This window comes from Squalius cephalus, assembly GCF_949319135.1.
Source record: "Squalius cephalus genome assembly, chromosome: 9".
Classification (NCBI taxonomy): Eukaryota; Metazoa; Chordata; class Actinopteri; order Cypriniformes; family Leuciscidae; genus Squalius; species Squalius cephalus.
Window position 1 is genome coordinate 15,327,372 of NC_137130.1, and position 14,001 is coordinate 15,341,372.

Genomic DNA, 14,001 nt, shown 5'->3' on the forward strand with positions numbered 1-14,001 from the left:
GACTTGCTGGAGTGGTTTTATAAAAGTTTAAAAAGGCACTACAAAAATGTCATACAATAGCTTTTTCACGCATGCACATTTTCAAACTCAAGCATTTTTTTTTTGGAAGCCCCTGGTGACTTTTACCCTGGTAAAAATCTGGACAAACAATATTTCTCCTTTTGTGTTAAATGAAAGGAAAGCTCAAATGGCTTTAGAATGAGAAAACTATGACACGATTGTCTTTTTTGGGTGAATGAACGGGCACCCAGTGAAGTGGATCTGCACGTTATGAGCAAATCCAAATGAGAGAAAAGTTCAATTATGAGAGAGAGAGAGAGAGAGAGAGAGAGAGAGAGAGAGAGAGAGAGAGAGAGAGAGAGAGAGAGAGAGAGAGAAAGAAAGAGAGAGAGAGAGAGAAAGAAAGAGAGAGAGAGAGAGAGATTTTACAATTTTTCTACAATTTTCTGATAACACCAATAATGCTTTACGGAAGCGAAGTTTGGGGCCCGATTTCGAATCCAGAATTTAAAAACTGGGATAAAACTCCCACTGAAAAACTGCAACTGGAATTCTGTAAAATTATTCTAAAAGTTCGCCCAAACACCCCAAACAATGCATGCAGAGCAGAACTCGGTATATTCCCTCTGAAAATTAAAATCCAAAAAAGGTCAATTAAATTTTGGCAGCATTTAAATCAAGCTGATAAAAATTCCATTGCATACAAAGCTCTCCTGAGCAACCAGCGGGGTTCAGACGTCCACCCCCTGGACCAGCTGGCTCAGAGGTACATGGAGATAAACACAGTCAGTAGTGGACAGACAGGCAGAGAGAGAGACAGGTACACTGAGCATCAGAGTCGCCACAGACACAATCCTCAGTCTTCAATCAAAAGATTTGAAACTAAATTAAAAGACGAGTATACAGAACAATGGCAAAATGAAAATAAAATACATCACAAACTCCTCTGTTATCAGTCCCTGAACAGAGATATCCAATTGGCCGAATATCTCAAAACAAAAAATCCAAAAGAAATACGAATTTTAACAAAATACAGAGTCAGTGACCACGAGCTGGAAATTGAAAGAGGTAGACATTTAAAAGTGTGGAGACCAAGAGAGGAACGTGTCTGTTCACACTGCCACCAGGATATCGAAACAGAATTACATTTCCTATGTACATGTCCCAAATATGAAGACTTAAGAACCAAATATTTCCAAAAATTTGAAAAACATATACCAGGCTTCACTACCTACACTGAGGACAAAAAGCTTCCTTTTTTATTAGGGGAAGATAAAAGCACAGCATGGCTAGCAGCTAAATATGTCTTCTCCTGCCACAATACAAGGCTAAATTAATAGAAAATTGTTTAAGAGGTATTTATACAAGTTATGTATTATATATATGTATATTTATATATATTTTTTTTTTGTTATTATCTTGTTTGTCTGTATTCTCTTCTTTTTTTTATGTACATATATATATGTGTATATGTATGTATGTATGTTTGTGTATATATATATATATATATGTATGTGTATGTGTATGTGTATATATATATATAGAGAGAGAGAGAGAGAGAGAGAGAGAGAGAGAGAGAGAGAGAGAGAGAGAGAGAGAGAGAGAGAGAGAGAGAGAGAGAGAGAGAGAGAGAGAGAGAGAGAGAGAGAGAGAGATACAAGTAGAAACACTAACCCTCCAGGCGCTGGTTCTCTTTCTCCATGCGGATGAGCAAAATCTGTTGGTGGATGGCTTTCTTCCACAGGGCCCTGTAGTCAGCTGGGCAGCGCCGGCCCTTCTCTCCACCAAAGCCCTGCTCTGGGGACAGAGGGCTGGCCTGAGGGTCTTGATCCAGGTTCAAAGCCCGAGGAGAAAGTGGCAGCAGCTCCCGGCCATCCATGTGGTCTGGAAAACAGCAGATGCTGACCAAAATGTCTAAGATCCATGCTCAAATGGCATGGAAAGACAATAAAGTGATTTAAAGAATGGAGTACTGTGCATTTCCCTGACAAAAAAAAGTAAATTTTAGGGTGTTTCTTTTTCTTGAACCTCAGCAAAAGGGAGAATTATCTTAAAGTTCAAAAGCATGCAGAACAATGATTTATAATGCAGTGTTGACTATAAATAGACTGCTGGGAGAACAGGGTGTAATGTTGCACCTGTCTGCTTGTCTGTGTACGCTCAAGCATGTGTACCTACCCACGTTTTGCATAGAAGCGGAGGGTTTGTTCATGGGTGACGCCACCCTCAGGAAAATCTTCTGGCGCCAAGAAACTCTGCGTGGAGGCAGCAAGGTCAAAGAATCGGTGCTACAGCCTGACAGAGACCTCTTCCTGCCCTCCCCATTACCACTGCAGGCAAACAAAACAATACAATACAATACACACTTATTCAAATAAGACAGGCCGACATTTTTTTTTTTACCATGTGCTCTCAAAACAGTTGATCAAACCAGTTATAAGCTAAAAACAACATACATTTATGCAAAAGCAAAAGCTCATAAGCAATAACAAGCAGAGCGTTTAGAGGTTCATAATAGATGTTAATTGGTTTCATGCAGAAGCTACATAAAACACAGATTACCTGTTTTGAGGAATGAGAAGAACTATTAGGAAGTGAACAGAATGAAGAATAACTGAATAATGCATTGCACAGAAAAAACTTTGTGCAACACATGACTCAACTTATGTACAAAAACAAAGAAAACAATCTTACAATATTACCGTTTTTACTGTAATCAAATAATTGCAGATTTGGTGAGCATAAAAGACTTGATGCTCTTTATTATTATTAATGTTGGAAAATGGTTGCGCTACTTAATTTTTCAGGATTATATGATGAATAGAAAGTATTAAACTGTATTATATATATATATATATATATATATATATATATATACTGAAGTTTAATACTTAGAATTAGGGTTTATAATAACTTTTAAAGCTGAAAAAGCCTAATGCTTATTTTGTCTATTATTCCATTAGATAAGACATCTTTCAAGCCATTCCAAATCTAAGAAGCTTTATAGATTAATATCAGAGGCAGGAACAAGACGTGCTTAAAGTCTAATCAAATCTGTTTTATCCCCCAGGTCTCTGTCTATTTTCCCTGTACCTGTCTCTTTGCTTGGTTACCACAACAATACACAAGCAACAGCAAGGACAATTCAGACGGAGTTAATGAAAGCGTGAAACAGGGTTGAATGTTATGCATTAACCCTGGACCAACCCTGACCGCCGCTCAACAGACAGGTGTGCTGCACATCCAATTACAAAAGACAGCTGGTGACAATCAACATACAAAGAGGAGGACCCTCTCTACAATTTGTAGAAAACAGAGCAGGGCCAAGGAAGTGACATTTTAAATATCTCCTCCTTTCAGAGCACTCAAAGCATTGGATCATAAGAGCCCGCTATTTCCAAAAAAATGAATGGCGAATACACATCAAGGAACATCATTTATCAGTGATCCCAAGTTAGCTTTTGTTCAGATGAAGGAGAGCTCATAGTTCAAATATTACTGTCTTGCAAAGAAACCCTTGGGAGAGGGTCTATATTCCACACAAGTACTATTCTAATACACTCGCCCTTGACAACCGCTGCTTTATATTCTACATAATAGCGTGGATGACAGGGGCTTTGTTAAAGGGATAGTTCTCTAGAATCCTTAACTAACCCTCGTTCCAAACCTATGACTTTCTTTCTTCTGTGGAATATAAAAGAAGATATTTTGAGAAATGTATCAATGTTTTTTTGGGGGGGGGTTTGTCCGTACAATGGAAGTCAATGGTAATTAACACTGTTTGGTTACCAACATTCTTTAAAATATCTTCTTTTGTATTCAGCAGAAGTCAGTCATGCAGGTTTGGAAATACATGAAAACAAATAAAGGCTTTCGCACTGGGTAGTTTATAGGAACTCAGTTATAGGAACTAGCCGAGAACTACATTTTCAAAGAGGGCCATTTTACTGACACAGACAGTCACTTACATCTTGTCACTCTGGCTGTTGTGTGGGACGCCATCATAAAACTGGTTTAAGATGGTCTCCCAGCCTGGATAAGCTGGTCTAGCTGGTTGACAAGCTGATCTTTAATCCCAAAACCACTCTAAAATCAGCCTGACTAGCAAGCCTATGATTTTAAGCCTGCTTTAACTGAATATCTGATATATCTATTCTGAACTATTTCTAAAATATTTACTAAAAAGAATCAGGTCAGGTACAAAAATCAGTCGGGTAAAGAGAGAAATCAAATCACCACAGATGAACTAAAGATCATCGCAATTGTTCAAACCAACCTGGCAATGCTTTTTCTCTTATAAAGAATTATGAATTATTATCCAACATAAAATATCATAAATTCTCAATATTTAAGCACAATATATTCTAAATATTTAAGCACTGTAGAGTATAGATGAGAAGAAAGTTCTGTGACAGTTGACGGATGCAATATAGATGATAAACGCTTTTGTTTACCATTAGTTAGTAAAGACGCCAACATGCAATTGAGGTTTAGCATCCCTCTTGTCCAGTGGACAATGACAAAGTCCAACAATGTTGACAGAAAGATAGAGTAAGTTACAGAAGTGGTTCTTCTTAACTGACGACACAGTGACTGAAGCCTTTGGGTTAAGAAACAGACAGGTGCAGAGAAGGCCGCTATCAGCTCGAACCTCAGGCACCCCCGGGGGGAAACGCGATCGACGCCCCCTCTCACCTCTTAAGACTCCCGTTGTCCGACAGGGAGGCCAGTGAGCCAAGGGAGCCCTGGTAAAAGCTTTTCAGGAAAGTGGGGGTGTGGAAGGAGGATGAGAGACTGAAGTGGGAGTCACTCTCAGAGACACTGCGCACTCTTGAGATACCAATACTGCTGAGGGAGCCGAAACATAAAAGGCCCACGACAAATACACATTTCATTACAGAGGTCTAAACACGGCCGTGGAACTACAGTCTAGAACACATGAGCGCTTCTGAGCAGATGAAAGATCATAATTTTAGGTTTTGCCTGATTTTTTACTGTTACTTTTTTAAATGCTTAAAAAGTAAGCTCTGACAAAAGTACATAAGCTCTCAGAAGCATATTATCATTTTACCTATATTAAATCGATTACAGCCGATAATGTATAGGTACATTGGTTATATTTAAATATATATATATATATATATATATATATATATATATATATATATATATATATATATATATATGTATTTAAAGTGATTAAAAAATCTAAATTCCTTACACTGTAAAACTAGAGCCATCAATTGAATGTCTTGATATCGCACAATTCATAATTTTTTTTAAAAACTGAATTGAAGCCCCCCTGACCTATATATTAAATTCCTAAATAATATTAAGACTCAATTATATAATGTCCTCAATTGGGGGAAATTCTCAGTAAAGGCTGATACTGGTTAAATTTACTGGCATATAATATAATTAATTAAATTAATTTTCAAATCCCATCAATAAAAAGTTGATTCATTAAAATAACCAATATACTGTAGTTCACAAAATTCAACAATAAAAATCATAGACATCACATTCTCTAGATTTAGTCATTTTCTAAATGATTTGAATTAGTGCTAAATCCAACAATACACAGACATGCCACATGCACTCTTGACCATGTAAGCATTCATGCTAAAATTTGAGTTTATATGCATTGAAGAATATTTATGATTGTAAATAAACAAGTGGTTCTCAGCACATCAGCACATTGCTGTGACTGTCTATACATCATATGACTGTTGAATAACAGAAGTAAAGATAAATGGCTTTATCACATGAGAGCAAACAGGAAGTAATGCATTACCTGCTCTGCAGCAGCTCTGGGGCCAAAGACTGCTGCCGGCGCAGTGGAGCCTTACAGGCCTGGGAGGAACCCTCAGTGAAGGAGATCTTCTTCTTGATGGGCGTGTGGCTGAAGGTGTGTGCCCGGCGACGGAATTGCGGGGCATCTGGGTCGTCCTCAAGGTAACTGGGTGGAGTCCCAGGTGGGGAGTCACCAGGAGAGTCGCCCTGCAGGGTGAGCAGATAATGAACCGGGTCAGCGATGAGTTGGACCCAACAACCTCAGATGATGAGATTATATTTAATGTCAGACAACTCATCTTATCAACGAGTCAAACCTCAAATTCAGCAAGGATCCATCCCAGACAGAAACAAGCAATTTACTGAGATATGAATGTACAACCTTCAAATTTCAGACAAAGCAAAGCAAAACAACTGACTTGACACCAGCTACACCAAACTATTGATTCTGAACTCACCCAGCATTTTCCCTCTCCCCGTCCTGTCTCGGTCACTTCCCCAGTCAGAAGTGGCTGGGTTGGCGGTAGAGTGACTGCACACTTTGTGATCTGTTGTATGTTAATAGTCTGTGTCACAGAGCCACATCACACACACATGAGCCGTTGGAGGTGGAACGCAGCACAATGGAGGTTTTTGGCTGCTGTTTACTGTGATGGCTATAGGAAGGGTCTCTCTCTGGCTCTCTTCCTCACTCTGTTTCCTGTCCTTGTGCTATGGCAGTTCCTGAACCCATGCTCTCCTGTGAGTCAGTACACAGCAGGGCCAGGAAACCAGTAACGGCTGCACAACGCTCTCTCTCCTTTCACTCGCACAAATCACAAACCCTGTCCACTTCCTTCAGCTGCCTACAGCTAAATTTGGGAAAAACAAATGATCCAAACAATACAATAGCTCTCTTGGCATGGCTATACAAAGCGAATAGGAGCCTTCACACAGCGCAAGATTTGATCGATTTTGGACCAGTGATTATTCAAATGGCTTAGAAAAATAGTTTTAGCATAATTTGTGTACAGATGCCACTTATTTTTGTATACAAAATGATTTTGTATATTTTGTAGCATTTTTGGTTTGCACACATTTTGACCAATGAATCTCCATGATTTTGTTTGAGATTTCTGAATAAGGATTGTAAAAAACAAAAAAAATCAAGAGGAAAATTCACTCACATTCACATTGCTATGGCTTGTGACTGCAAGAGACCTATTATGCAAAATTCACTTTTAAATGGTGCTTGAACGTAAAACCAGTGTGTGTATACGATATTCATATTAACAGCATATATAGCAGTAGGTTAGGTATATTACGCTGCTTTAACTTTAATACACAGATCTAATATACACATGCTCAGAAAAAACGTTTATCAGAAGTTTAGACTGATATGGCTTTAAACCGCATGCAGATAATAAACTTTCATGATGATGAAGAACTGAAATGCCACGTGACCGTGATAGAGATAATCAAAACAAAACAGATGTTTTAGTTTTTGACAGACTATCAGAGGCACAAGCTGTAAAGACTCTGCCCTCTTCTGGAAAGTGGGGGTGGGGAGCAGCAGCTCATTTGCATTTAAAGATACATGCATGAAAACAGTATATTTTTCCTTCCACTCAAAAATGGCCATTTACAACAAGCTATAATAAATGATCTGTTGGGTATTTTGAGCTGAAACTTCAGACACATTCTGGGGACACTTATATTACATCTTGTAAAAAGGGGCATAATAGGTCCCCTTTAAGCAATATTTAATCACATAAATATTTTAGAGCAGAGCATAACTAGACAAATGGATATTCACTACATAAACTTCATAGTTTAAACTTTAAACAAGTTCATAAACTTTCCTGATATTTCCTGGTTTTCCATGACCTTGAGAACCCTGTATTCATTTTATTTTTGGTTGATAATTATTTTATTTCATTCAATTAATTTTGCAACCACTTCTTTTAGCATTTGTACTGATATTTTTCGTTAAAAATGTAATTTAATTTTACAAAGATGGTTTAAAAAAAATTCTCTTTTGTTCCACAGAAGAAAAAAGTAATTTTGAACAACATGAGTGTGGGTAAAGGATAACAGATTTTTAATTTTTGGGAGAACTATGCATTTAAATCAATCATTCTCATTGTTTTAGAGTAGACTCACTATATGATGATAACTCTATTGGAGTTACTGTATTTCAGAACTGATTCACAGTACATACAGAACATGGAAGAGAGCCATGAGTAAGAGACTGTTAGATTGTAACATGTTATTGAGAGTTGAAGTTTAAGCATGAGAGAAGGCTGCTCACATTGACAGTGCCTCTGAGGCCATGTGAGGACCCTGTGGGAGGGTAGAGCTGACTGATTTGTTTTCCATGGAGTTCAGAGACCCGATCTTACCATCACACACACCTCACATTTCACACCCCACCGAGACAGAGAGGTGGACAGGGTCAAAACAAGCCAACCCCAACAAGTGAGACCCCCTGATGAGACTGACAGGCCAGCTTTAATCATATTACTCATGCTGATGCTTAAGAACATGTAGTGTATTATAACACAGCATTGGTTTTATGTGGTGAATGCATGTGGTGGTAACTGACACCACAGAGGCATGCTTGCTGGCAGGGGCAGAACAGAGATGTGATTCTTGGCAGGGAGAGAACAAGAGCTGGGGTTAAAATGACAGTATTCACGTGTTGTGTGATACTCACGCGGTCAAAGCTTCCCATGCTGCCCAGGCGCATTCGCATCCGGTTGGCTCCCTAGGGAAGAAATTAAGCAACTTGAATGTCAGAATTTACATCTACACAGACTTTTTGAATAATGAATAAAATGAATAAAATAAAAATTCTGTTATCCTTTAATCAACATGTCATTCATCATTCACAAACCTGTATGATTTCAGTCTTTCATGGAACACAAAAGAAGATATGTGTAGTTTGAAGTATTTTAATGTTGCTCTTTTCCATGTAACAAAAGCAGATAGTGACCATCCAAAAAGGATCTTAATTTGAGCTTCACGAGAGAAAGAAATTCATACAGATGAATTTAGTGAACTGTCCCTTTAACTGAACACAGACATCTAATGGAGAACTCAGGCTTAGCTGGTCTTTATCCTTATGCAATGATATTGCTTTGTGAGTAAATACAGCAGATGGTTGAGTTATTATAGTACTGTACACAAACAAAGGTATTATTCATAGTGCAAGGGTGGGTAAATGGGTCAATCCCCATTCATAAACCATTAAGACACAAACGGACAACACACACACACACACACACACACATACCCGTGAGATGATGTTCTCCAGGGAGCTCGTCAAAGAACTCCGGGCTTTGTTCTTCAACAAGTCCAGTTTATTGCGGCCCGCACTGGAGTTATCAGAGGTCAGAGTGCTGCCAGAGGCATTCTGCTGTGACACAAAGGAATAAAAAGGAGCGAATAAGTGAGAATGAATGCCCTGTACGATTAGACAGTTTTCTGAGGAATGCATGTTCTGCACTTAGTGACATTTCCCTTAATAGATTTTAAAATGATGGAAGCAAGACCACAAGGTATCAGGGATAAATCGGCACTTGTCTAAACCAACACTCTGCCACAGTATCCAAAAGAGCTTAAAAGCACAGACTGAGCACATTGGAAGCCTTGCCAACTATGACTTTCTCAGCAAACCATTGTTTTCACTGCAAAGTTCAAAGGGTAGGCAGATAGGATTGTTGTTTCCATGGTGCCTTATAAAAAATGTCTGCATGTCTGTACATATACATTTTATATATATAAAAGTAAATGGGGATCTATTTGATTTCATTTCAACTTTAAAAGCTTGATGAGAAAAATGTTATCAGAGGTGAAATACTCTGAAAACATACAGTCTTTCACATGTTTAGAAAGGCACCTGCATTCATTCAGGGGCTCTGTTCTAATCTCTAGCTTTATTCTGATGACTCTTACAACCTGTCTTATCCTATTAGAGGGAGGTCACAGTTTCATGACTGCAAGGTGGCGTGGGTGGGCGAAGTAAGTGGTGCATTTTTGTTGTTTGTGTATTTTTGCTACCTGTGAGACCTCTCCAATATGAACATGAGATTTCTGCTTGGTCTCACACAACTGTCGGAGGTGAAGAATCACAAGCTCGTTTTCTTCGTGATCAGATGCTGGCTTCATTTTCTAATGCATGAGAAAACATAAACTAAATATACAATAGAGAATTGGAATGAAATGATATTTAGTTACTTTGTTTGCAAAACTTTTCCTGGTTTGCATACCTGCACCCGTTCGAATATGTTGACCTGCTCGTTGTCGCTCAGTTGGGACAGGTACTTCTGAATGGCTAGTTTCGCCCTGGGAGGATACAAGCCTGGGACATTGAGAGAGACACACACTGGAATATTGTGCTAAAACTGGGGCGAGTACATTGAGCGAGTCGATGGAAGCTGGTGGCTTTACCTTCTATTCTCTCACAGAGCTTGTGCAAGTCGTGCATTGGACAAGCCTCGCACAGTTTGATTTGGTTCTTGGAGCTCTGCATAGCTGCTGCTGTGGTAAAGGCTTGTTTTAGGGTGAGCATTACTTCATCCACCTAAGAAAAGCATTTGTAGACATAAAATTAAAGTAAAAAAAACCCTCACCTTTAAAAGAATATTCTTGGTCAAACTTAAGCTCTACTCATGGCATCAATGTTGTCAAATACTTTGAAAGAAAAATAATTATACAGTAATAGACTTACAATGAAGGTCTTTAGGCCAGTCATACTGGAGGATTTTAAACCAGAAATATGAAGCCTGTCCATATCATGTGCTTGTTATGGCCATGAAATGGCTCAGATAAAATTTGTAAGCAGTAGCATATTCTGCTTGAGAATTATGTTTACACTTTTGGCAAAATAGTTTCATATTTTAAACCTTTACTTATGGTGCAGTGCATTCAGTCAAAACATTTCATTTGTTTTGTTTTTTTAGAAATCAAGGAAGCAGTCCAAAGCAAAGCATCCATATAGACCAAAACCAAGGAAAAACCTTCATGTTTGCATATCAGTTGTACAATGAGACCTTATCTGTACATCGTGTGCAAAAACACAGGTCTAATCCTATTCATCCTCTGGGTGGCATTCAGTTGGCAGAGAAATCAGCGTACTAAAGGTAATGTCCACAAGATAGGCAAGGGAGAGTCATTGTTTCCATTGTACCTTAGGATGAATAATTAAACAGTGCGGTGACAACAGGTTCTGCAAGCAGGTCAGGACTCACCAGGGACTCACTAGCGCACTGGAACACGTAACACACATACTGGGCTGGGCCAGACTCCTCCACATCCCGACAAATAAAGCCAAAGTGATCTGTCTGTTTAACACCCTGCAGGCACAAGAAATTACATCCATAAAAGACTAACAGACATACAGGGCTGCAAGTCACATTGACACACAACATGTAAAAATTCACTTCATAAAACAAATTATTCTACCTCTGAATTCTAAGTGGAAGAAAGTGTGATTACAAATCAACTGAATTTTATATTAATGCACCACCTTGTAGGTATTATTATTGGTAAATACATAGACTTTTTTTTAATGAACATGATAGTATCCTTTATAGTTAAAGTTTTTTGGCTTTTAGTATGAATATGTTAGCCTCACTGTTATCTATAAGCTAGTGTTCTCCAAAACAATGACAAAATTTGCATTTAGAAGATAAGCCTTTAAAACTTACAGTCTCTCACTTTCGCCAATATGGTTCAATGATTTTGATGATATCATGCTGCACTTGCAGCTTCTCATCAGATTTTCTGTCCAATCGAATGCTTATAAATGCTCATTTAGATTCTCTAGAATCTAAAGCGTCCTCCCCCCTACATTATAAATAGACGCTGAAGCTGGGCTTAAATCAATCACTTGTTCACACATTTAATATTTTCTACATGATTAACGGATTTACTGAGCTGTCATAAACAAAATGCTATTGTCTATTTTTAAAAAGGGGAGGAGCTGCTCAATATGTCCCGCCCTGTCTTAATGTTTCAGTGGAAATTACGTCAACACATTTAATAATGCTGTGCCCTTTAAGGATGAGCATTACAAAAATAAAAATCAGTGACACCTAGTGTTGTGCCTAAAACACCCCTTAACTACGGTTAAATCACTCAACTCATGATGACCTTGTCCTTGAGTGACTTATTGCCTTAATATTCAGATCACTGTCGTTATACACATGCAAAACATGCACTTTTATCATAAGACATAGACAACAGTAAGAAATATGGCAGTTTGAAAGGTCTTTTTATGAGAACATCAATTTATGACAAAGAAAAATATAAATATTCTAAATTAGTACAAAACCTCATGTCAGTTGCTTGGTACTTGTTTTGAATAGCACTGTGTGACAACATATGGTGACATTAAATATGAGACGTACAAACAGCTTATCTCTAAAACCAAACAAACCTAATCCTTTCACACACAGACCTGTGAACATGACGAGATTTCCTTAAAATTCTTCTCCAGAACCACAGTTTTGGTTTCAGGGCTGATGAGATTCACTTCAAACCGTCCAACCTGCACACAAAAAAGCCGTTTGATAGCATATTTTTTTTATTGAGAAGCAGTAGGAATGAAAACACAAATATCAAGTTAAACGTCTGATAACTGATAACTCGGCTCGCAGTGTTTTCTGAGAGCTGTATTTGCATTTAAATACTTAACAACCAAGGTCATAGTGATTTCTTAACCAAATGACCATAGAGACACCTCCCCCTAAAAACTGTTTAAAGGGAAACGTGTGACTGCATGACCATCATGCATGCTAATTAGCAAGAATTTGCCTTTTACATGCGTAGGCCTGGGATAGTTAAAGGGATAGTTCACCCAAAAAATTTAGCTCAGAACAAAATATTTTAGTGTTTTTTGTTCATAAAATGAAAGTCAGTGGGGTCAAAAGTTGTTTAGAACTCCATCAACCCTCTATTCACACAATGGAAATAGAATCACCATAGTTGTGGTGTGGACTTCCCACTTCTCATTGAATCAGAACAATTATTAAAACATAGTTATCATCCTTTGTGTTAACGGGTCTTTGGCCTCTAACTCAATCACTGGTGAGTGAAATCTAACAATATATTAGCCAATGGCTAATGACAGACATTATTTATTCACCTAGCATAAAATTTAGTTGCATATGTGAGTGATTTACTCGCAATGTAGAGGGTTGGTCCATTAACTTTCATTGTATGGACAAACACAGTTGAAAGACTCATTAATAACATTTTTGTTTCAACATGAGGGTGAGTAAATGATGAAAGAATTTCCATTTTTGAAATCATCTGTAAAGGCTCATGAAATCACAGACTAAAAGTCTGTGTGTAATACCTGGAACAGCATTGTGCGATTCTTGTCAGCATCAGTCGGCTGCACATTATTGGGCGCGCTAGCATGTCTCCTACGCGTTGACCCCTTGCCAGTCTCTCTGGGCTTTTTCTGCAGGCCGCCCGCGAGGCTATTACACCGCGTACGAATCTCCTGCTGCTCCCCAAATCCAGAGTCCTCCAAAATGCACTCAGGAAGAGCCCCTCGCAAGCTGCCTGTACTGGAGGAGCTGGTCAAGGCCAGTTTCCCATTGGCCAACTCAGACAGGTCTTCCTCAATCGAGCCGGGTTCTGCCTCGGGTTCGTCAACTTCGCAGAGCGAGGAGCTTAGAGGGTCGTCACCCATGATGAACTCTACGGGGGCTTCGGTGGAGCTACGCTGTCCGCTGAGGAGCCGCAGACGCTTGCGTTCAATCTCGTGTTGGCGGAATTTATCAATGCAGTCGTCAATTAGAGTTGAAGGGGCTTTCTTGTGGTTGACAGTCACTTTTCCACAGTAAAGTACTTCAAACTTCTGGGAGTTGTAGAAAGACTCGTCACTATCTTGCTTGGGCTTGCTTTCCTCCTTAAGTGCAGCCTTGGACACCTGTCTAATGCTGCTAATAACCTCAGGCACCTGGGGAACAGGGTAAGACATTATTAGATCAACCATACAAATAATAAATCAACACACTGAAAGGCAAACAAGGACAAAACTTCAATAAAAAGGCTCAGTGGTTACATTAAACTTTTGCAGTGAGACATGCAGGTATCATAACTAACTAGGTTCAGCCCCTGAGGAGCAATTTAGGAGTCAGTAATACAAAAGCCAAGGCAGACTGACGATATCAGAAAAAGAAACGTCTGAGGAACCTGAGTGTACATTAAAGA

General features: G+C 38.7%; 1 protein-coding gene across 6 annotated transcripts in view; it reads right to left on the bottom strand.

The window, feature by feature from the left end:
- tbc1d4 (TBC1 domain family, member 4) overlaps nucleotides 1-14,001 on the bottom strand; it is a 33,218-nt gene that overhangs the window by 10,310 nt on the left and 8,907 nt on the right. Inside the window, exons 2-13 of one of the 6 annotated variants that reach the window (XM_079881040.1) lie at nucleotides 13,136-13,747; nucleotides 12,236-12,325; nucleotides 11,025-11,129; nucleotides 10,225-10,357; nucleotides 10,044-10,135; nucleotides 9,835-9,945; nucleotides 9,068-9,187; nucleotides 8,489-8,539; nucleotides 5,795-6,000; nucleotides 4,696-4,845; nucleotides 2,179-2,330; nucleotides 1,675-1,884 (exon numbers count right to left, since the gene is read on the bottom strand). In XM_079881040.1, the coding sequence (XP_079737166.1) occupies nucleotides 1,675-1,884; nucleotides 2,179-2,330; nucleotides 4,696-4,845; nucleotides 5,795-6,000; nucleotides 8,489-8,539; nucleotides 9,068-9,187; nucleotides 9,835-9,945; nucleotides 10,044-10,135; nucleotides 10,225-10,357; nucleotides 11,025-11,129; nucleotides 12,236-12,325; nucleotides 13,136-13,747 (2,032 nt within the window). Of the gene's footprint in view, nucleotides 1-1,674; nucleotides 1,885-2,178; nucleotides 2,331-4,695; nucleotides 4,849-5,794; nucleotides 6,001-8,488; nucleotides 8,540-9,067; nucleotides 9,191-9,834; nucleotides 9,946-10,043; nucleotides 10,136-10,224; nucleotides 10,358-11,024; nucleotides 11,130-12,235; nucleotides 12,326-13,135; nucleotides 13,748-14,001 lie in introns of all 6 variants that reach the window. The other 5 variants (XM_079881039.1, XM_079881038.1, XM_079881037.1 and 2 more) reach the window with 5 other exon arrangements.